Raw genomic sequence first — 24,791 nt, forward strand, 5'->3', positions numbered from 1 at the left:
CCTGAGGGCCGTTCAGATATTCTCACTTCTGACAAGCTGCTTCCTTATGCCATATGGTATTCAAATTTCAACTGATTCCCCTGATCACACCAAGACTTCTGCCAGGAATATATTCCTCGATGTTTTATGTCTCTGTGTCAGGGGCAGAAAATAATGACAAGACATGATAAGTTGCCTCTCAAAGCTTTTTTTCCCACAAGAAACAAAAAGATGAATTATAGAGGTAGAGAGAGAAACAGAAACACAGGGGGGAGAGAGAGAGAGAGAGAGAGAGAGAGAGAGAGAGAGAGAGAGAGGTGGGGATGCAACGTTGATTTTATTTTAGGAATAGTTGAACATTTTGAGAAATACAAGTATTTGATTTTTGTCGAGAGTTAGAGAAGATCTATACCACTCCCATATCGGTACGCTAAATATGAAGCTACCGTAAGAAACAAGTTGGAAACATTAGCATTGAAACACTTGTATTTAAAAAAAAGTTTCATGGAAAAATAAAACACAGGCATTAAAAAAATTGAACACTTGTTTTTTGCATTCTGATGTGTATTTCAATGACAATCTTCAGTTTTGTTTAGCGACAGAGGTTTTCAGTTTCAACTCTGTCACCATTTTGGTGTGGAGGGTAGAGGTGTGAGGGGGGAGAGGAGAGGAGAGGAGAGCATGATTTCAATATAATCTGCATACTAAGGAGAGAATATCTCACTTCCTGAACCTGCTGTCTGTTCTGAAGCCAAAGCCTTTGGCATCACCATACAGCAATGACTTCAATGAGTTCACCTGGAACTCCCAAACCGCAAGTAACGCCGAAAACACTTCACACCAAGCAGCGACAGAGTGCTGGCCGTAATATGTAAATAAATTTGTGCTAAACTAAGCTGACCGACTGCGGACTACATACATTTATAAAAATGGTATCAATCTTCTCATCCAACTATTGCTAAAGCTCATTAACTGGACTTTAATGCCATCCATACTATGTGAGCTACGGTCAAGCTTTAAATTACAGCCTGAAAATTACATTGTGTACATACAGAGTACCATTGAAATACCTACTGAGTGGGCGCCTGGGTAGCTCACCTGGTAAAGCTTGCGCCGATATACAGAGGCTCAGTCCTCAACGCAGCGGCCGCGGGTCCGGTTCTGACCTGCGGCCCTTTGCTGCATGTCATTCCCCCTCTCTCTACCCTTTCTAAGCTGTCCTGTCAGAAATGAAGGCCTAAAAATGCCAAAAAAAGAAATACATAATGAGTACCTACTGGTAGGTACGAGTAGAGAAGTACAGGGAATAAGGGTGTAACCAATTTGCCTTTAGGAGGGACCTAGAAATAAATTGCCATGCAAATAGTTTTATTTGACCTAGTACAATAGCCTATATGTCCTTCAACAATAGCTACAGTATGTCATGAAGAGTAGCCACACTATGTCTAGCAGTAGATTTTGTTTTAATCGTCAGATGGATCTTGTGTTGGATTTCAAAACTACATTTAACATTTAAAAATAAAGCACACAAAAATACAGCATTACAAATTGCTCAAATGAATAAAATGTTCAGGCAGAAGATGTACCTGTCAGTCTTTAATTCTCATATCAAAGCAAATGACTGTAATTTTGCTAATGCTAGCTCTCAAAAGGGAAGACAGACATATTATCACCCCGGCTTCATCCAAATCAGGCCAGCACTTTTCTGAGATATTGTACGTGACTAATGTTCACACAGAGACTTTGATACAGTTGGATGTATATTTTACTCTACATTTACAGGGGATTTAATCTTGGCTGTATACTTTGTGCCAACATTAAAATATGTAAATATTTCAAATCATTTTCTGGCACAAGATGATGTGATAAATCAACAAGGGTAATAAATGTATGTATGATAATAGAATATTAAACAAATGTACACACACAGATTACATATCTACAGTCATTTTAAAGCTGAAAGCTAATGTTTGGAATGAGTACCAGCAGGCAAATAGGATGAGTGGTCAACTAAAAGAGGATGTAAGTAATATGCATGGGAATTCTGTTTTGTTGAATTGCTTTCATTCAAAGGTTTGAGCATGCAGAGGCGCTCGCATTGCATATATTAAGATGTGTCAGTGAGGGAGGTCCTTTTGATGAAAGTGGGTTTCCATGTTTATTTAATGCCATGGTTTGCAGAGCTCTGCTTGAATGTGGATGGTAATGAGGACTGGCATGTTGAAAACAGGCTGTGCCACTCGTCTCCTCCCCAGGTGCACACAACAGTCAGTGCAGAAAGCAGCCCGTTTCTCAGCTCCTGTCCTGCATTTGTCATTACAAACTGAGGACATTACTTCCATGACTCTGTCATTTCTAAATGCTGTGTGTGCATGTAGATCAGTCTGTTGTTTAAAAAAAGTTCCCTTTTAAAGGCCAAATGTATGGTGGCCCTGAGAGCTCAACACAGAAAAAACTAAACTAATGCAAAATAACAACAACATTCTGATTGTATTTTACATATTGTATTTTACATATTGTACAGCAAATATCTATAGTGTACATAGTGTTCACACTACGGCATGTTTACATGAGGCGTTTCAGCTGTTCGGCCAATGTGCTGCTCACGCTACGCCTCCTGTGGAGTCATGTAAGTCACAAGTAACTATCAGCTACAAACCACAACTCGTGTGCATGGGTATGTTCATCAGTTTTGAATGTCCTCTGGAAACTTGTTTTACAACTCAGTTCTGTTTAGTTTTCTGAAATTTGCTGTATTTGGTTGTGTTTTCTGACTTTGCACTGCATTTTGTTATGCTGTATTATGTGTTGTCAAACTGGTGAAAAGGTTTTGCACATTTGCTTGTGTTTTGTCTATTTGCATGTGTTTTCTTTAGTTGCAGTGCATTGAACTCTCAGGGTCACTGCACTCACCAAAAATCTATTTGGCATTGATAGCAGATTCAAGTACTTTGAATTAAATGATAGGGCGACCCTTGATTGAAGATTTGAATCACAAAATGTGCCACAACAAAAGAAAAAAAAGCACATGCACTCAGTAGTTTACATCAGTTATTTTACTGTTATATATTACAAATAATCAAAATATTTACATTTAGAAAATAATCTATAATTTTTTTGATTTATTCCAATGTTTCCCCACAACTGTACAGTATAATAAACCTACAAACCTGAGACACTAAAATAAAATAATTACAGTAGGGACAGGTTTCGGAAAGCTTGCTACACAGTAGCAATTATGAACAAAGTACAAAAACATATTGGACCCATTACATCTTTTAAGTCAACGAAAATCTGACTGTACTGTATATACCACAAAATATACTAAATATACTACCTTGTCAAATCTGCAAAATATCCGCCAACTATGGCTGATCGTGTAAGCAAAATAAAATGTTTAACATTTACGATGTGATGTCGACTCGAGCTAACCAGAGGACATCGTGGTGCTCAAAATGATGGTGTTCAACCATGCACCGCTCTTCTGTCGGACTCCTGCTTCTTATCCTTTTACACACATGTGCACACAAAAGAAACAACTCCATCTATTCACTCCAGTGTTACCTTCAGAGGTCAATCATAAGGTGCTGCTAAACATCACGTTTGTGATGAACCATTTTTGTCCAGTGCATTTCTGCAGAGCCAGTTGGTAGCCAAACTCATTGTCGCTGCTCGCTACAAGCTCTAGGCATCTCTTTGATTTCCTGTTCTGAATGGATCCTCCCTGAAAAGATAAAAAAGCAGGCTGGTGAAAATTGTGCTGGGCTCCAGAAGAACAATTTGTGTGCGCAATATAACTTGCCTCCTTTAAACCCACACTGCTGTGAATGGATATGGATGTGTGCTGCTGAAGTGCCCTGAGTGTTTTGGCTGAATCACACTACCATCCTCATTGGGCCCACCAGATAGCATCAACATGGTTTCAAGGCAAAAACAACATTGCAATTGCCAGTGTAGTCATTAGTGTTCTTCCAAGCAAGGGCCAAGATTTTGAAAGAATACACCGAAGAAAAAAAGACACAAAGACAATACAGACAAAAACACCTGGTATCGAGGTGGAAGAGAAATTAAAAAAAAGGCATGAAAGACATGGAAATCTTGTAGTTTCAGAGCCATTACAATATTTTTTAAATCAATCATTTAATTTATTGGCAGGTGAGAAATCTGCCTGCAGGATTAGCAAAATCTTTAGTGCAAAAAGAAATTCTAGTCCAACAATTTACAAACTTTAAAGGTCCCACGACATGGTGCTCTTTGGATGCTTTTATATAGACCTTAGTGGTCCCCTAATAGAGAGCCGAAGTCACGCCCCTTCCGGTGGACCTCATGGGACCTTAACTCGGAAAAAATATGAACAGGAGTGAACGGGGAGAGGCAAATTATTTTTTGATCCCGTTTGAATTGAGCCATGGATTACAAATATGATGTTCGTCAATTTAAAAGATAATTTTTCAACTGAAGTCTCAGTTAGCCGTAGGTTTGTCGTAGTACCACTTAGTTTTGTGTGAAACTGCTCAGTGAACTACATCTCCCGTCTCACACAATCTACCTCACCTAGCTTGATGCTCGGCTTGCTCGCTAGCTAGCTAGCTTAGCTCTGTTCCACAAAACGTTAACGTTATGTTAACTGCTGTGTTTTATCCAGTTAAATGTTTCCAGCAGATAAGCAAAAGAACAAGTGAGATCCTCTGTTCATTTGAGTAACGTTACATCCCCGGTACGATACACACAGACATCGTAGCTTCAGCGAGACGTCATCCATGAGACATTGAAGTGTGTAGTCTTTCTAATTACGTATTTTCACACTCTTATACTTCAACAGTTTAACAACAAACTGAGACTTTCTCCGGTTGAAAAATAATGTTTTAAATTGATGAACATCATATTTGTAATCAATGGCTCAATTCAAACTATTATCTCTCCATTGACTCATGTTCATATTTTTTTCCGAATTAAGGTCCCATGGACCGGAAGTAGAAGGGCGGGACTTCGGCTCTCTATACTGTATCTGAAATCTCTTTCCCGAAATTCAGCCGTGGTGCAGAATTACAGACACTAGAGCCAGTCCCACAATGAGCTTTCCTTAGTATGTGCCATTTCTGTGTCTGTAGGTATTGAGGGGGTGGGCAAGGTGGACGGTGGGGGTGTGGCCTTGACCAACTGCCACTTTACTTGTTTGAAAGCCATGATGTCTCTCTCTCATGGGTGGGCCAAATTCTCTGGGCGGGCAAAGCAGAGAAAGGGGAGGTAACCTTGCTCCTTATGACCTCATAAGGAGAAGATTCCAGATCAGCCCATCTGAGCTTTCATTTTCTCAAAGGCAGAGCAGGATACCCAGGGCTCGGTTTACACCTATCGCCATTTCTAGCCACTGGGGGACCATAGGCAGGCTGGGGGAACGCATATTAATGTTAAAAAAAAACCTCATAAAGTGAAATGTTCATGGGACCTTTAATAAGACAGCTGTTGCCAGAGCAGAGTGAGCACATCAGTGCTTCTAAAATACTCCAGCAGGATTTTCTCATTACAGTGTCAAGGCAGACCAAGGCAAGTGACTGAAGAGGAGGCCTTCAACAGTCAATACAGTGTTGAGAGAGCTGCAAGGAAAAAGCTCTTGTCAATACTATTATAAGTTTGGCCTGTGTGTGGTCCAAGATACATTTTATTTTATAGATAACAGATTGGTAATAACTGCTAAAAGTGGGCATTTATGGACGACTATGTAGTAGTGTCCTGAGCCAGCCCATAAAAGCAGTAAATGGGGCAATCAAGGCTTTTTGTAAACTTAAGAGTATCAGCTACATAAAGCCACATTAGTTTAAAATTCCCACTCTATGTTACACCAGCTTTCAGATGAGTTGCTAACTGCAGATATTAAAAAACATATTATATGATGTGATAGAATTTTAACCATCTCCATGACAACTGAGCAAAAGTTGGTAACAACATTACCATTATTTTGTGAAGCTGTGGTTAGCAGGGTCAACAATGAACCTTCAAGCTCAATCATTACGTAGGAGAACATGAAACAGAACATAATGTGTTTATTTTTATTTCTGTCTTTTAGGTTTCAAATGTTGAGCAGTGAGTAGTACCCAACACTGTCACACACCCAAAAAAAAAATCATTTAGACATTTTGATGCAGACACAATCTCCATGGCCAAGTTTTCCAAGGCTGGATCAGATCCTGGCAGTGTGTACTGCAGGAGAGCCCCTGAGCCTTAGGGCTTATAAAGAAACACCAAAAACCACCTGTTTAAGCCTGATTCAGAAATATGGAGCTAAATCGGGGCCAAATGTTTTGTTAATTTGAAAAAAATATATATAGTTGAAAAACTAAAGCTTGAACTTGAAAATTTAAGTTTTGGTCAAAACTTGGAAAAAATAAAACCATGTATTCAAACTAAAAATAAGTGTACCAATTTTTCTTTCAGTTTGAATAAAATTTAGATTCAATTCTGGAATTATTTTGAATAAATTATAAATTTTCATTTTTCACTTTTATATTTCTTTTCAGTTCCACATTTCATGTTTTCAGATTCAAAACTTATTTTTTTTACGGCCTGATGGGTATTTTTACGGCGTAAAAATACCCATCAGGGAATGTTAACGGGGGTCTCTAAATGTTTTAACTTTTATGAGCGCACCCCGCTCTCTCTCTCTCTCTCTCTGCACCGAGCTCCGCCTGATCTTCTTTAAGAATGGTGACGCCGTTATCAATCTATTGATTGGTCAGTAGGCGGTGCTTTTACACCGGTTGATCTCTAATCTCCAACTTAACCTGCTCCCGACCAGGTTAGATGTTCAGCATGAGTTACCACGGCGATTGAACCCGATAACAACTAATCCACCTTCGTAGTACAGAAAATCCTGGGTTGAGCCTGAAGTTAGCTTGTTAATGCCAAATCCTGCTTCGTAGTACAGGCCTCTGGTCAGGCATTTTACAACAACAAAAATATTTGACTTTAACAACAACAGTAATAACTAAAACACAAGGAGGTATGCTGGGGTCCAGGTATGCACCAACCAAGAGTATGAGTCTGTTTCTGTTGCTATAAGTCATACATGGAAGTGGGAGAAGTCATTGTTTTCTGCTGAACTGCACAATCTGGCACAGTTTATTGCTTATTGTGTAATTGGTACCATGTGTTGTCCAAAACAATTTTTTAAATGGAACTTTGTCACTGGTATCAGTTTGTTAAGGAAAAGGCACATGTATATAATGGATAGAAAGCATTCAGTCATAGTTCTCACAGTAACACCATTTCCTGAAGGCAACATGACAGAGGAGTCTTTTGCCTTCTTTGTTAGGCTGTCACTCATAATGCCACGCCCCTCTGAGTTGAAGCCACGCCCCCTACGCAAAATCAGGGCCAAAAGTCTGAAACCGAAATTTTTTTATCTGAGGCCCTGTTTACACGATGACGCTCTCGGGTGAAAACGAAAAAATATTTTATCGGATGTGCCTTTCGTTTATATGGCGACGGCGTTTTTGGGGCTTAAAAACGCAAAAAAGTGAAACCACCCTCCAGAGGGGAAATCTTAAAAACGCTCCACCGTCGCATTACCGTCTAAAGGGTAAAAACGCAAAAGTCTGAAGACAGAGGTGTGGAGAGAGAGAAAAAGGCGTCTGTTGTTAAGGAGTAGGCTACAGAAATTATAGGCTCCTGTTAGAATTTCAATGTAATGGCTCAATATTTAAATGATTTCAACAATTTGGATAAGGTTGTTATAGTTCGATGACGATATGTAGGCTATTCATTTGAGCCAGAGCAGGCGACAACGTTACGGATGAAGAGAGAGAGAGAGCGAGCGAGTGGCAGCGGTCAGCGGGCAGAGGTCAGTGGTCAGCGGAAAAGGAGGGTCTGCTTCAGCCTCCTCTGCCCGCTGCCTCTCGCTCTCAAGCAGTGGCTGAAGGGCCGCGAGGCTCAGGGTATTGGTAGTGCCCCCGTGGGTGCTGTGTTGTGGCTTATCACGGTCAACTGTGCCGGTCATCATCAGACAAACATGCAACTCCACCTCCTCGTCTTTCCAGACGAGCTTTTGTTGTTCGCTTCGGCATGTTTTGGTTTCGCGCTACTAAGGAGAGAAGTAGAAGGAAGGTTCTACGCAGGTGGGTGCCTTGGTGGTGTTGTGTGGCAGTGCCACCTAGTCACCTGGAGTGACTACTACATCGAATTTCACACACAAGAAATATAAAAGTGAAAAATGAAAATTTATTCAAAATAATTCCAGAATTGAATCTAAATTTTATTCAAACTGAAAGAAAAATTGGTACACTTATTTTTAGTTTGAATACATGGTTTTATTTTTTCCAAGTTTTGACCAAAACTTAAATTTTCAAGTTCAAGTTAGTTTTTCAACTATATATATTTTTTCAAACTAATGTTTTAGTTATTACTGTTGTTAAAGTAAAATATTTTTGTTGTTGTAAAATGCCTGACCAGGACACTCCTTCATGGATGGTGTTACGGACTGAGTGACCCACAGCAGCTAATGTTTTGTATGCTAATAAACTATAGTATATATCATACTAGACAAAACCAAGTATCATCTAATAGTCTTATGCTACAATATATTTCATATACAGAATGACTGCAGAATCCGAAAGGCACTTCAAAGATTATTTCATTTAAAGCAGAGGTTCTTTTTCTGATATATCATGTTTTAGACAAAGAAGCTACGGTAGCAGCTGCTAAGAGTTAACAACCTGTACAGCTGCAAGTTCTCTATATAGCATCTCCATGCTGCTTATAAAATCAGCCTCCAGGAGTTGGCTAATGAATGTATATGTTAACAGTGAGCATGTAGCATGTGGGAAGGTTGTTATTTGGTTTAGGGTGCTATGGTTTGCTAGGGTTTTCATTATTCACATTCTACTATGCTTTATAGGCCTACAGAACAATCGGTATTTGTTACAGAAAAATTTAAAAAGTATCACCCACACATATCCACAAAACACACAAGCAGAACAAACCACACAGTCCCCCACCCACCGAACATGTGCTTGCTTTTCTAATCAGCACCAACACATGAAGAATCTTTACATGCAAGCATGTATTTCATTTCTTTCCCAAATCAAGGCTTATCAAGATCACTCCTTCGTGGATAAAGGAGGTCTTTACAGTGGATGAGATTAAAATATCTGTAGTAAATCAGGTTTTCTGCAACATTTGAATTAAGATAAAACAAAAACAAAATCACAATATGGACTTGTGCAATATCCAAATTACAGGAGGCGCAATACTTGTTCAAGGCAAAATACTGTATGTGTTAAAGCACCATTCTGAATAAGTGGCATGGTGGTGCAGAGAATCATATTTTACAGAGTTAAGTCAATGAAAATGAGAATAATAATGCAAAGATTACCATTCCCTCTAATACCGTGACTCATATCGCAATTGCAATATCAATCAAAATAATCACAATTAGATATTTATTCTAAATGATTACTAGTGCACTAGTGCACTGTTCTCCAAAGTTGCTATGGCTGCATCAAGGCAAATCTATTTCAGTTTGAGCTTGACACTTTGCATGTGTGCAGTCAAAACTGTGTCAATTATTGATGCCGTATTTCAGAGACTTGATACTCCCCAACCTTGCTGATATGTCCCCATCCTGCTTACTAAAATATAAAAAAAAAAAAAAAAAAAAAAAAAAAATTTAAAAAAAAAAAAAAAAAAAATTTTTTTTTTGCTTTGTAAAACCAAATAGATACACGTATAGCAGCAGTCCAGCACTGAAATATTGTACTCTGTGTTATAACAAGTGTCTAATATGAAGCACATTTGAGATTTTATACATATTTGGCTGAAAGGGAACAAAGAGGAACAAAATCTACAATTAACACTGGACTCACAGCATGGCAGACAACAATATGAGGTCTTTTGAGCCATCAAAGCAAAGAATCAAAGCACATTACAGTAAATCCATTTCACCCACTGTCATGGGCCATGTTGAGCAGGTGGCTGCTTGTTCTGTTAAAACACAGTTTGCAAGCACAGCTAATGAAGAAAGACAATCATTAAGTTTCAATGACTCATCGAAATGAACTGAGTCAAACAGTAAATTAAACCACTGGCATAGTTGCAAGCTACCACATTTGGTTTCTCCTGTCACATTCAACAAAATACCTCAAATGAGGCTGAATAGAAACTGAAAACGGAATGTTGTGCTTTCTGACGATGTGTGGCGGCTGTGTTCATGGGTTGTCACCTGAGTGAAGAGCCAGTGGAGCTTCATGCGTTTGGCTGCGGCATAGCTGCACTCGATGAGGCGCGGCCTGCTATTCACGTCGACCAGGCACTTGTTGTCGTCGTCATCAACGGTGGGACTGAGGAGCCCGATGTGGAGCTGCTGAGTACTGGTGTAGTACACATTCTGCAAGAAACAACACATAAAACAATGTGCATAGTGCTGTAATGTAGGTTGAGACTGCTGTGGTTGGCATTTAGATAATGGTCCCTATAGATCTGTATATGACTATACAGGTAATAAACTATGCAGCAAATGAGGCTTGTTCTTGGGTTGTCTTTGGGTATGAAAGAGACATTTACATACACTAAACGTATATTTATACAGCTATCCTGAATGAATGGAGGACAAGGCAAGGCACACAAAAGAAGCTCATTGTTAATTCAGGAATGGGGAGAAAACCCAAATAATTTTACCCTCTCTGATAGCCTTTTTCACAGCAGCCTTTTTGCTCATATTCAACTGACAAAAACTGAAAAGCAGGAATAAAGCAGGAGAAACATGCTCTGTACTCAAAGAGAAAAAGGCATAGTGGTATAAGCATGAGATAAAAAAGAGAGAGAGAGAGAGAGAGAGAGAGAGAGAGAGAGAGAGTAAAAAGAGAGAGGGAAATTGTGGATTGCATTTACAGACAGACACAGCGGTGTTCAGAGTAAGTGAATTTACTCCAGTGCGGTACTTAAGTACAATTCAGCTATCATTTATTTTACATACATTCCATAACATATATATTGTAAGCTAATGAAAACAATGCATTGTTAAAGATGGCTTCCAACTGGTTTGGCTCATGTTCTTTGTTTCCCCTATTCATTTTCTAATGACCCCTCAGATTTTTTTGGGCCCAACCCCTTGGTTGGTTGGACTCAAGTATCACACTATACTGTTTAATATTAGCTCCACCTTGACCAGCAACAACAGTAAAATGCTGCTAACACATCAAAGCATAAGTATTAATCTAATAAATAATAAAGAGTTCTTTATATTTTGATATTTGACATACAGTACATTTTGCCGATAATGTGCTTTTACTGAAGTAGAATTTTGTTGTTTTTTGTTACATTGTTGTACTGGTACTTTTGCTTAAGTAAAGGATCTGAGTACTCATGCTACTAGCAGCTTAAAACAAACAAATGAACAAAAACTAAATGGAAGGGAGGCAACATAATTTTGTTAGCAGAATTCAAATGACAAAGATGCGTAACAAGAGAACAGGGGAGTTAGATCCATGTCAGAGCAGATAATTACTGTAAACAGTGACTCTGTCTGTTAAAGTCTATACATTTCATAAGTGGGCCCGGGCTCTGACTCAGCACCTTCATTAGCTGTCAGAGATATTTTCTTTCTTTTAAACAAAAAAATCAGGGCCATGTTTGCTTATTCTGCAGCTTGTCTTAACTTTTATTCTGATGCTTCTTCTAATCTACTCTTATTTGTCTCATATTGCCCAAACAGCCTCCTGCCTCCTTCACACCAGACGTTTAACAGTCTGACGAATGTGATTTATTTTCGTGCTGCTCATTTTTGGAGCAGTGCAGACTGCCAGGGCCATACGTGGCTGTGCTTTCTATTGTTGCTGTGCTTAAGTCAGTATGTTTTGTTACTGCTTAAGCTGAATCAGTGTACTCCATGTTTGCTGACAATATGCTCTTGTAAAGTCAGTCACGTGTTGGATTGTTAGCTTTGTAATACCCTTTCCTTTCATGCGTGGCTGTGCAATTTTCTTTTAGCATGTTGATGTACTGCATTTACTGCAGCACCTCAGATTCAAAGTCTAGGTCTCCCAAAGCAACTCTGCGACATTTTGACTGACTACAGTAAACATTTGCTATGTATATGTGTCATTATAGAAGCAATCCAGGGTCTAAATCCTCTCGAGGATGTAAAACTGAAACATTAAAATAGAGCAAACTAGATTTGTCTTGCAGAGGAGATGCCTAATCTGATTACTGTAGGAACGCTGGTGCTACTGCAATCCTTTGTTTGAAATGCCTGGATTTATGAGCGATTTATAGCATATAACAGATTTATAATGAGCAAGTTTTAAAGTTATCTAGGTCTCAGAAAGGATTGTAGAAGTTTTTAAGGGAAAAGTATTATTAAGATTACACAGATTTCTCCTTAATCAGTATTCATTTGTACTGCGGTGCAAATATCAATATAAGGCGTAATGAGTGTGAAACGTCCAATAGATAGAACAGAATGTGAGATCAAGTCTTATGTTTGAGTCTGTGTTTTAGTGTGTAGTTAGCCTGATGAGGGGGTCAGGACTGATGTATACACAAGGGGTGTGGTGTTGTTGATCTGATTTAACCCAGCCCACTGGCAGGTGGGAGTGATGAGATTCATTCAGGAGATTCATTCAGAAAAGAAGCAGGACACGACAGGCTGACGGCTGCAAACCACACGCTACCACATGAAGAACACTATTGAAGACAAATACGCTGAAAGACTATTCTCCTTTTCCCACAACACAACTTTGTAAATACACCTTTTAAAAGCTGAACTACAACAAAGAGTGCGGGGGGCTGGCCCAGTGACGACGAAGGAGAGGGCGCTGGAGAGTGGATGCTGGCCTCCAGACTGCTGGAGAGGGTGATGCCAGCAACCATTTTCAGACGTGAACTGAAACAGCAGCTGGCAGGTTAACACAGCACAACCCCTCTTAGGTAGTAAAATATACACTCATCCATGCCAGTTTAGTCCCATTTTCATGTTAAAAGTCCCATGACATGGTGCTCTTTGGATGCTTTTATATAGGCCTCAGTATTCCCCTAATACTGTATCTGAAGTTTCTTTCCCGAAATTCAGCCTTGGTGCAGTATTACAGACACTAGAGACAGTCCCACAATGAGCTTTCCTTAGTATGTGCCATTTCTGTGTCTGTAGCTATTGAGGAGGAGAGCGGGGGTGTGGCCTTGACCAACTGACACTTTTCTCGTTTGAAAGCCATGATGTCTCTCTCTCATGGGTGGGCTAAATTCTCTGGGCGGGCAAAGCAGAGAAAGGGGAGGTAACCTCGCTCCTTATGACCTCATAAGGAGCAAGATTCCAGATCGGCCCATCTGAGCTTTCATTTTCTCAAAGGCAGAGCAGGATACCCAGGGCTCGGTTTATACCTATCGCCATTTCTAGCCACTGGGGTACCATGGGCAGGCTGGGGGAACTCATATTAATGTTAAAAAACCTCATAAAGTGAAATTTACATGCCATGGGACCTTTAAGTGCAACACACAGGGAGGGATTAAGGCTAGCCTTTAGTAGCTGTGTTCCTTTATTCAACCAGCCCGGGTGAGCTTTATAAGACAGGTTTACAACTGTCACAGCAAGGTTAAACAATCTCTGAAAACAATCTTCTCAGACATTATAGGATCGAGGAATCAATAGGAGCTGGAAGAGGCTGGAGAAAGTAAATTATAATCAAACTATGCTAACATTTGAAGATACTTAAACTCACTATTATTTGGGCTGAGATATGACCTGAACAAGTAGTCCACATATACGGTTTTAAAGACATTAACCAATGAAAAACCAAGCGGTTGAAGTAAACCAGAGGTCTATCAGGCTGTGTGTAAGGAAGTAAACCATTGACATTAAAGTGAAGAGAGACAGAGACAGAGACAAATGTTCAAGTACAAGTTATCTTAATCAAAAAACAGGACTTTATACTGAGTTTCATCAATAACATGGCATTTTATTCTGAGCTGGACTCAGTTAGGACATGTCAGCCCTAAATACAGAGGTGTGAAAAATTGGGGAACAGTTTATTTGTATCCAAAAACATCGAGGAGTGTTTCTGTAAAGGGCAAAATAGAAAACCTGAACCTGTTTTATGAGGTATAGCTACTGAGTTTGATCCAATCTGAAAGCAAAGGGAAAGTTATTTTCTTCAAGATAGAACAGGTTCTATTGAGTAAGAAAAACCCAAGACGGAAATAAAATATAGAGGTGATATATTAAATCTGGCTTTATGCTGTACGCTGCATGAAACAGTGGTGCCGAGATAGAGGGCTCTAACCTGAGGTGTCATCCCGTGACAGAGATACAGGATGGGGACATTGTCATTGTCGGGCCCCTGGTCCAGACACAGATCATTCTTCAGAGAGTTTTTCAGCTGGCAGACAAAGAAAAACACACACAGTCACAAACACACACACACACACACACACACACACACACACACACACACACACACACACACACACACACACACACACACACACACACACACACACACACACACACACACACACACACACACACACACACACAGTGAGTATTTATGCTACTATGAATAATGTTTTCTAACTTTGAGAATGCACACCGAGCAAGGTGCAGACCAGTGTGAGCTTAAATTCAAGTCCATCACAATTAAAACATGCTGCTCAACTCTTCTCCTGTACACTTTATCAAACAAAGGGTGGACCTCTTTCAAAGGATTCTGTGTCTGACAGATTATATTTGCTCTCAAAACTTTTTTTATTAGACATTTTAGATGTGTTGAAAGCCCTCAAAACCTATTTTTTGAATCAGCTTCTTACTGTAAATGTTGAGGTCCTACATAAACACACTATTTTGTGATAAAGTTGTAACAGTTTGGGTTATTTCACATGATAGTCACACCCACACTGGGTTTTTGATTCTTAAACTCTTACTAAATAATACCTAAATATTTTTTTAAACTTTTCGTGCTGCTTATTGATTCATAAATATATAATGTTTTAAGATTTCAGAAGAAATATTTGAAGTTTTCAGGGGCTGTAAGGTAGACTTTGAAATGACCCAGTTATCCATAAATTCTAAGAGATGAAAGAGATTTGGGTATACTGTGTTTTCAAAATTTAGTGAGGTTGAAAGAATACAGAGTTTTTGCTTTGATTTTAAAAATGGATATTCAACTTTTTACCAATTGATGGGTTAAGATAAAAAAACAATATTTGTTGTTATATTATATATTTTGTATTGATGGTCATTTATATTTGTCTTGTAGATTTCTGTTACAAGAGTAAATATAGTGTTTTGCAATCATAAAAATGACAATACTGTCTTGTCTGCTAAGTATTGATGGTGATCTTTAAGTCACATGAATGATATATTACATTACATGTCATTTAGCTGACGCTTTTATCCAAAGCGACTTCCAATTAAGTGCTTTCAACCCTGAAAGTGCAAACTCCAGACAACAAGTAGTAAGTGCAAGTACATTAGCTTTAAATAAGTAAAACTACAAAAAAGCCATATGAAAGTGCAGCTTCAAGAAATATCTATATCTATATCTATATATTTTTTTTAAAATATATATATAATAAAATGTATATTTTATAAGGAAACTGAAAACAACCGTAGACACCTTCCTGATGGAGGAAAAATAGCTGTTTGGTGAGGTTAATTAAATGTTGTGTATGTGGACTATGAATAATGTTAATAATTTCTGTGTGGTGTCCAGTCCAAAGATAAAATCATCTACTGCCAAAACACAGTGAGAGTGAGGAAGCTGCATCTACCACCTGCTCTCTTCAACTCTGCAGTACATCATTTCCTCTACAGGGAAAACTGTTATTCAAACATTAAGCATTGCCTCCTGTGATGCTCGCTGTTGATATGAAAATGTATCCACATGGTTGTGTGAGTTGGGACAGGCGTTATAGACCAAAAAAGAGAAAGGAGAAAGATCTTTCTATCCCACAGTGACCATTTACACTGTAGATATTGCTGTAGATTCTACAGCAATATACCAGCATCAGCCCAGCATATTCTCTGAGATTCACAAAAAGAGAATATAAATATTAAAGGATATTTACAGAAAAATACAGAACAAGCCTGAGCGGGCTGAAACATCTAAAATGTGAATCATACACTGAATTCTCTTAAATTTTTATTTTGCTTTGTAAAAATGTAAATCAGAAGCGTTACGCTTGATGAACATGACTTAGACATTGAGGCCCAGAAAGTTATTCATGCGCATCATGACAAAGGTCTGCCTGACTGTGAGATACAAACTGCACTGCAGGGAGCTTGAGGGATGGTGGTTTGCGTGGGGAGTGAATTAGGTAAAGATGTCAGATCAGAAGAACGCAGCTAGGGGATGACTCAGCTCCACATTGGCTCAGGAAATGTCTACTTCTATCTGATAATGAGTAAATCCACAGGCAGCAACAACTCAGTGGAAAATAGTAAATATGCAACAGTGACACCTGTGGGGACATTAGCTTAGAGTGAAATGGCATTTAGAGCGTCTTTAGGTTCTGTAATTGTGACATACTGTATGTCTGAATGAATCTGCAGCCTCCTCTTCATCCCTCACAGTCAAGTCTTCCTTTCCCTTTTCACTTTCACTTATTTCTGCATCTCCTTCCGTGGTCTTCTCCTGCTGGTGTCTCCAGTTTACTGCTTTCTCATTTTTCATTTCCCTCCTTCTCTTCCTCCTGTGCACTACCCAGAATTTTCTTGGCTAGCAATATCCCCACTTTTAGGCTTCAGCTAATATCTCCAGCTACTCTGGCCTGCAAAAGTCAAGATGTGAAAAGCTCTGGTTATCCTTGTATTACATTACATTGTAGGGCCCTGTAGCTAATAAGTAGCCTAACAAACATAAAATCAGAAGAGATTTATTACACGCACACAACAGTCATGTTTAGACTAGCCTCCTTAAGCCCATTGTATTTGTTGTTTTCCCAGTCTTACAGTAAAGGATGTCACCTGGTTTCATTTGTGCAGCCTTATTGCCGTGATATGTGAGAGGATGTGGATTTTATAGTACTCCTTAACTAATCACATGCAAATGATCGGTCTCAGCAAGCACCGTGTAGTGTGTTGTAACGTAATGCCACCGAAACGGCGACCCTCTGTAAATGTTATGAATTCAAACATGCCAGATTGGAACATTTTGTATTATGCTGCTCTTGTCTTTACTAAAATCAAAACTACCGTAATCAAAGGGCAGAATGCTCTTACAAATCACGAGGGAGCGATTTGACTTTTGGCTAACGTAATAGACATGCTGTTGTTGATGCTGATTTGCCTTTAGCATACATTACATTTATTACAAATTTAACTTTACATTAAACGTGTGTTTAAACTTCACCTGGGGAAACTGACTTCACATTCAGAGGCCCGGGGGCAGCTCAGTCGCTCCAGTCTTTGCCTGGATGCAGGGCCACCGCCCCGCAGCAGACTCGCTGTGTGCAAGCCAGACTGTGCGAATGCCGCTCTGCACGTTTGATACAGGGACGTAGCTAGTATTTGAGGGACAGGGGGCTAAGATAAAATTATTATTTATTATTAATTAATATAAATTTATTGTTTGTTTAAATGTTTTAAGAAGCTTATGGACATAGTGGAAGTTTGTTTTTACAAGCACAATTTTTTGAACACCAAAGTTAGGGGGGCAGTTGGGGGGGTCAAGGCCCTACATTGGGGGTGGGGTGTGTCAACTGCCCCCCTGTAGATCCGCCCCTGCCTGCATCTCCCTTCACCCACATTTTTAGATCAGGAGGAGGAGGGTGAAAGAGAAATGAATAATTTAAACCTCAAACACATTCTTTAGAAATGTCAACAGTGTTTTGCCAACAAAAAATATTTTTTATCTGTGCAAGTGACACGGCATGTGACGACCCCTCAAACCACCACAACTAACTAGCCTATCAAATGCATGTCACAAATACAGAATAATGAGGTCAAGTAACTCAGAGAAATGAATGTAATGAATGAATGTAATGAGGTCGGCCTATTTCCTCAATATATCCTTCCACCGTTTGTCAGATTGTAATAAAAACATCTTCCATACAACATAAAGCGGTATGTGTGTCACTGTGTATTAGGGTGCACCGCAGTGATGTGAGGTGGGAGGACCGTGGAAATAAAGCTGTTTGAGAACAACTCGGAATGGGCAAATAGAGAACACTGCCAGCCCTGTTGGCTGTCACTTTTTCTGGCTTCTCTCACTAATAAAATTCTGCTGCAAAGCACTCAAGTGGGAAATACTACATCTATATTTAAAGTAAGCTTCAACTCATCTATATATGTATCTAATTTCCTCACATTAATCTAACAGGAAATTATTTTTCTGTAAATTCTGAAGTGAGAAGGAAAGAGTCAAAGTTGCTGCAGCAAACCTCTTCTTTGTGAACTGTTTGTGCTCCTGACAGCAGCCATCCGCATCCCAACACAAGGGATTAAAATGATTTGCTCAGGCACGGTTTAGACTTGTTTCGGCTTTTGCAGAGGCTGGATTGCATTTGGGATGAACAGGGAGGCGGCTTACTACTCCATATGCGATGGTGTCGCTGTACATCCTCATCTCAGGGTAGATGTTGACCAGGTACCATCGGAAAGTTTTACATTGCAGCCTCTTCCTCAGAGCCTTCCTCTCAGAGATATCGCCAATATCAATCCCTGGGTCCTGGGTTGAAGCAAACAGCCACACATAAAGACACATACAAAGAGAGAGAGAGAGAGAGAGAGAGAGAGAGAGAGAGAGAGAGAGAGTGAGAGATAGGGAGAGAGAGAAGCACACAGATGCTCATAAAGCACAAAATCGATTAACCACAGCTAGTGGAAAAGCAAATCAGATAATAGGCCATTTAGGAGAATTGTGCAGCCATTTGTTGTGTATTTGAATAGCTTCTGTATGGTTTTGATTTTTTTTTCCTGAAACCAACAACTGTTCCATTCCAGCTGCTACATCGCAGTCAAAAGCATGGCCAGTCTCATGTTACCGGTGATGGAAAGTAGAAATGGCCCGATACCATTTTTTGCTTCCCGATTCTGATACCTGAACTTGCGTATCGGCCGATACAGAGTACCAATCCGATACCAGTGTGTCATATATTTTATTATGTTTTAACAGATGTATACTGCTATCTCTGTATGGATATATCTCTGTGATATTATTTCTATATCTCTGTGATATTATTTCTATCTTGGTTGTCTGTCTGGCTCAGGTTAAACTCTTTCTAAAACATGAACAAAAACAATCAATGAATGCCATAGAACTTTCTTTTATTATCCAGTTTGACAGTCAGTTATAACGGAAAAAGAACATAAACTACTTTAACATAGATTTTCTTTAGGGCTTTATTACGTGGTAACGGATCGGTGCATAAACTCCAGTACTTCCCGATACCGATACCAGCGTTTTAGGCAGTATCGGAGCCGATACCGGAACATCTCTAATAGAAAGTATTAGAGTACATTTACTCAAGTACTGCACTTTTGTTAATTGTAAGGGTAGGCTATTTTGAGGTACTTGTACTTTACTTGAGTATTTCCATTTTATGCTACTTAATACTTCTACTTGACTGCATTTCAGAGGCAAATGTACTTTTTACTTTTTTTCAGATTAAGATTATACATCAAAAAAATGCTTATATCTCCCATTGATCATTTCACAACCCCTTTGGAGGGGTCTGAACCCTAAGTACTGGACCAAACCAAACATATCTAAAGTAGATAACCTAGCTCCACCTCTAGCAGCTACAACAGTCAAATGCTTCATGCTGCACCAAATCAATCAAGTAATAACGCCATATATAATAATATAAATATAAAGTCATAGGGGCACATTTTATGCAGAATGAGTACTTTTACTCTTGATACCTTATGTATATTAAGCTGCTAATGTACTTTCACTTAAAGGGATACTTCGCCGATTTTAAACCAGATCTTTGTCATCTTTGTGTGGGCAGAGTGTTTAAATGAACAATGTTTGGCTTCCCTCCGTGGCGCCAGTACACGGAGCGCAGCAGTGGAGGTCTGCAGAGATCTGCTGAATGAAAACGAGCTCCATGCACTGGCGCCACGGAGGGAAGCCAGTTCATCTAAACACACTGCCCACACTGCCATGACACAGTTTAAATTTCAAAATATCTCTTTACGTAGGAATTTAAAGGCTGTATTTTCACAGTGTGATATTAGTAGTTACTGCCCCATGTTGCCCGCTGTATCTTATGTAACGTCACTGATGCCTCTTTTGAATCAAAAGCTTAAGTGGGTGCAGATGTTGCAGACATGGCTTTCTGGTACTCAAAAAGATCAAAAACTGAACTCAAATGTACTTCATATGAACACTGCCACAGTGTTGATTTTTACACTCTCAGAGGTAAAATTAACAATGACTATATTGCTGTGTAGTTAATTCAGGGGGCTAAAGCTGGGGCAAAATTTTATGCTTCTTGAGTACAGACTCTGTTAAACGCCTCATTATTGACTGAATGAATTGCCTGCAGATGTTCATCTATTCATAACGTGGATTTACATATTTAAACAGATTATGCAGGAGAAGAAAAAAGCTTCAGTGAGCAAACATTTGCCTTAGCCTTTGAGGGGCGCTGCATATTTTAGATTCTTCAAAGTAGCCACCCTTTGCTTTTTTGATAGTGCTGCAAACCCTTGGTGTTCTCTCAATGAGCTTCATGAGGTAGTCACCTGAAATCGTTTTCACTTCACAGGTGTGCTTTGTCAGGGTTAATTAGTGGAATTTTTTCCCTTATTAATAAAAAAGCAAAGGGTGGCTACTTTGAAGAATCTAAAATATAAGACATGTTTTCAGTTATTTCACACTTTTTTGTTAAGTACATAATTCCATATGTGTTCATTCATAGTTTTGATGCCTTCAGTGAGAATCTACAATGTAAATAGTCATGAAAATAAAAAGGAAACACATTGAATGAGAAGGTGTGTCCAAACTTTTGGCCTGTACTGTAAGTCGAAACTGCCTGCAAGCTTCTCCTGTACTGTACAGTAATTCCTCTACTATGCGACAGTAAGTTGTGTGGTTATGACACAATCGTTAGCCTATTTTTACAAAAATGTCTGCTACAGAGCCATAACGTGAGATAAAAGGTAATGGAGCCTTTTATACATTGTCATGTTTCTTTAGAAATAAACAATGGACAAATAAAGTCTTTAAACGCTTCAGATGTAAAGTTATTCACTGTCAAAGTGACGTCAAAATGAATGGTAGTTAATGGAATGCTAACGGCGGGTGAGAGCTAGGTAGCATCAAAATGGAGCGTTGCGGAGAGAGGCTTACCCCCTTGATTGTACCCCAAAATTACTTACAGAAGGACCCCAAACCACAATGCAACTCCACTGTATAGCCTGCTACTGACTTATAGTTAGGCCTGTCACGATAGTCAATAAATCAATTAATCGCACGATAAAAAAAATTTGCTTGATAATTTTTCCGACCGCGATAATTTCCATTTGCATGCTTGTTTGTTTTCCTCGTCTCACTCTACCAAAGAGACTGGTGGACCACTCTCGGTTCCTTAGCGTAACGAGGAGTCAACCCTCTTGTCAGTCGCATGGTCTTTGTGTGGGCGGGACTGCAGGCGGAGAGAGAGAGACAGAAAACGCTAGTTGAGAGTTGGAGCAGGTATCAATCAATTTAAATTTAATACTTAGTGTTAAATAATTGTTAAATGTAGTACAGAATCTGTAGTCTATCGCACAAACAACAGCGTGAAAGACGACATACTAAAGGAGATCAAAGACATATTGTGGATATTTAAAATGTCTTCCAGTTCCAGTGTTAAATATTCTTTAGAAATAAAAGTTTATTGATCTTTGAAAAGGTGTACCTGCATTATTATGCCATTATCATTTTATTAGATGAAAATGGTCTCTCAATGACAATATTATCGTTTATCGCAATAATTTCTGGGACAATTTATCATCCAGCAAAATTTGTTATCGTGACAGGCCTACTTACAGTGTAGGCTACATCTACATCAGAGGCAGACATTGTAATACTATATTTACCTGATAGAGAACGCTGCAGATTCAGAATGTAATCACAAAATATCACAATGACATTGTGGAGTAATCAGACATTGGCGTCATGGGCTCATGGCAGTGCACTACCCACCTGGCCCATTATGAGATCTAATCAGCACATCTGCGTTCATCAACCACCAGAATCGGACCGTTTGTGTGTGTGTGTACGCAGAGAGAGAGAGAGAGAGAGAGAGAGAGAGAGAGAGAGAGAGAGAGAGAGAGAGAGAGAGAGAGAGAGAGAGAGAGAGAGAGAGAGAGACGTTGTCTCGTGTTGTTTGATGCTACTTTGCACATTTTTGTGGGCCTGAGGTGTATGTCACATTTTAGCTGCCAAAGCTCCGCTGCTCTCTCTCTGTCTCTGGTCCTGCTCACTGCTCACTCAGTGAGCAGAGGGGGAGTAGCTAGCAGCTCGAGCAGCAAAAGTCAATGTGTGCTTCTTTTACCAACGATATCTTTTGCATTTCTTATCCAAACAACGTCAAACTTGGCACTGCAATTACTCGTGCCCGTAGCAAGACACCTGTCAAGTTTGAAATCATCGGACTAACGGTTCCAGAGATATAACACCCACACAGACAGACGTTCCTGCAATTTATAGATAGATGGGACACATGAATGAGGATTGTGTTTTACGCTATAGTGCGTAGTTTCTGCCGCCCCCATGAGGAATTCTAAGTAATGACTACAACACTGTTGGCGCGTCCGCATGATACAAGCCTTCCGTGACCGCGCACTGCATGAATGTAACAGACGTTCATTAATATCAAAAAGTTATGCACTAAAGCTTTAAATAGTTCAGCATAAACTGTTTCACCTCAGCTGTCTTTAAAACTGTGAAGCTGAAAGAACTTCATGACGATGGATTTCTGCTTCACGAAAAACTGCAATTTTAGGAGTATATTTTTCTCTTCAGTTACACAGATTAAGGAGGGTGGTTTTCATTTTCAATCACTTGTCAACAAAAAAATAAGCATTCTTTTTCAAAGGAACAGATTGGTTTAATCTAATAAACCGTAGTTTTTTTAAACCCAGATTGTATGTCCCCACACGTCCAAATATGTCCTATTCCCAGAAGACACTGCAGTAAAAAGGTCCTTTAATAGCGGGCACAGCTCAGAATACTCTTCCACTAATAATAGCCTAATGGGCAAAACATATTTCTCTATAGTGCAGCAGTAGAGTGGAATAATCTGCCCACAAAATTTAAACTGAGCAGAGCATGTTAAAAGTGGCCTCACAGAAATGGTTACAAATCACCATGTAGCGTATTCAATTTTGGAGAATTTAATTGGCAGTGAAGATGACAGCTTTTACTGCTGTTAGCATGTAGCTACTATAGTTAGAAGTGGACACTAATGGAATATAGCAGCACTTACAGTACAGTCAAAAATCGCAGATAAGGTTTTTAAACCAAATACTCCATAACCAGAAATGTTTCAGGAGTAATCTTACCCAGAATTGGGGAGAATTTAACCACACTGGCAGCCAAGATGACATTGTTTACTGACGTAGCATGTAGCTACATGCGACAATGTTAATACAGCAGTAACGTCCAAAAACATTTCAGTTGTTCCTGCCTGAAGCAGACAACCAATCATAGAAGTCCGGCTTAGAGTTCCGTAATACTTAGCAGAGAGTAGAAAAAAAACTGGAGCATTCAGAGCAGTTGGAAATCTGAACGTTTTAGCTCACAGGGATTTCTCTAAAAAGCGTTTACCTCATTATAAGTTTTGGCAACATTTTACATTAAAATCTGACATTATAACATTGTAGATATGACAGTAAATACGGAAAAGCATAATATGTCCCCTTTAATACATGTGATCTGAGACTTGCGCTTGTTAGAAAAACAACATAATTAACTTACCTCCACGGGAATATTCCAGGCCATGTACACATGGCTTTTAAACTCATCCATCCAAACTTCTGCAACTCTGAGGGCGTTTCGCCGCACATGAGACGTCAGATCCTCGGTATAGGGTTTATGAGCACGCTCTATGTGGGCGATTCGAGCACAAGGCAGGACCTCAACACTGCCGCCACATTGCCACACCTGGTTTTTAGACATTACAAATACAAAGAAAGTAGAAAATCAAAGTTACACAACACACACATCTTTCAAGACTTTGAACCACGGGAGCCCCCGTGGTGAAACGTTAATGTCCCAGTGCCCAGGAGGAGCAGCCCGAGTATTTGATGACTAAAAGCCAGTGTCACTAACTCCTCACATAATTTAGACCTCTGGGAGCCTCGAGACCCTGGTGCAGGGATCTCTGTGAACTTTTCCCTGACTGTGATACCTCTATCCAGCAAATGGTGACAATAAAAGACTCCTCCGTGAAGTAGTATCAGTATATTTTTTTGTGCATGCGATGACACTTTCTGTAGGTTTGCAGCAAAATATCTATGTGTAAGTTTTAGTGCCTTTCCATACACTTTATGCAACAAAGAACAAAGACACCAGTGCAGTTGCCTTTTTCATACTGTGCATTTTGACATTCGCTGCTTATACACTTATTTACATAACAAGCCTGTTCTATATTTACCTCCATACATTTAAAGTCAACATGTACTTAAGTATTAAATATATTAAATGTGTATGGTTATTCAGCCCTAATCGCCCATATCAGTCATTAACATTTCAATGTTTTTGTCATCTTTTGATTTGACATTTATACATAAAAAAGGATGTGAATGTATGAGTTACAAAAAGTTTGAAGAGAACTATACAAGAATAAAGGTTGGAAGGAAATGAATTAGGAAATTAACTAAGCCGTACAAT

General features: G+C 39.3%; 1 protein-coding gene across 2 annotated transcripts in view; it reads right to left on the reverse strand.

The window, feature by feature from the left end:
• Positions 1–1,531: 1,531 nt before the first annotated feature.
• The window catches only part of galnt18b (UDP-N-acetyl-alpha-D-galactosamine:polypeptide N-acetylgalactosaminyltransferase 18b), a 95,069-nt gene continuing 71,809 nt past the window's right edge, over positions 1,532–24,791 (reverse strand). The window contains exons 7-11 of one of the 2 annotated variants that reach the window (XM_039795204.1): positions 23,877–24,062; positions 18,495–18,632; positions 14,250–14,345; positions 10,196–10,360; positions 1,532–3,703 (exon numbers count right to left, since the gene is read on the reverse strand). In XM_039795204.1, coding sequence (XP_039651138.1) covers positions 3,557–3,703; positions 10,196–10,360; positions 14,250–14,345; positions 18,495–18,632; positions 23,877–24,062 — 732 coding nt within the window. In that variant the 3' untranslated portion in view covers positions 1,532–3,556. Of the gene's footprint in view, positions 3,704–10,195; positions 10,361–14,249; positions 14,346–18,345; positions 18,633–23,876; positions 24,063–24,791 lie in introns of those variants that run through there. The other variant, XR_005638777.1, reaches the window with a different exon arrangement.

Source organism: Perca fluviatilis, chromosome 3 (assembly GCF_010015445.1).
Source record: "Perca fluviatilis chromosome 3, GENO_Pfluv_1.0, whole genome shotgun sequence".
Lineage (NCBI taxonomy): Eukaryota > Metazoa > Chordata > Actinopteri > Perciformes > Percidae > Perca > Perca fluviatilis.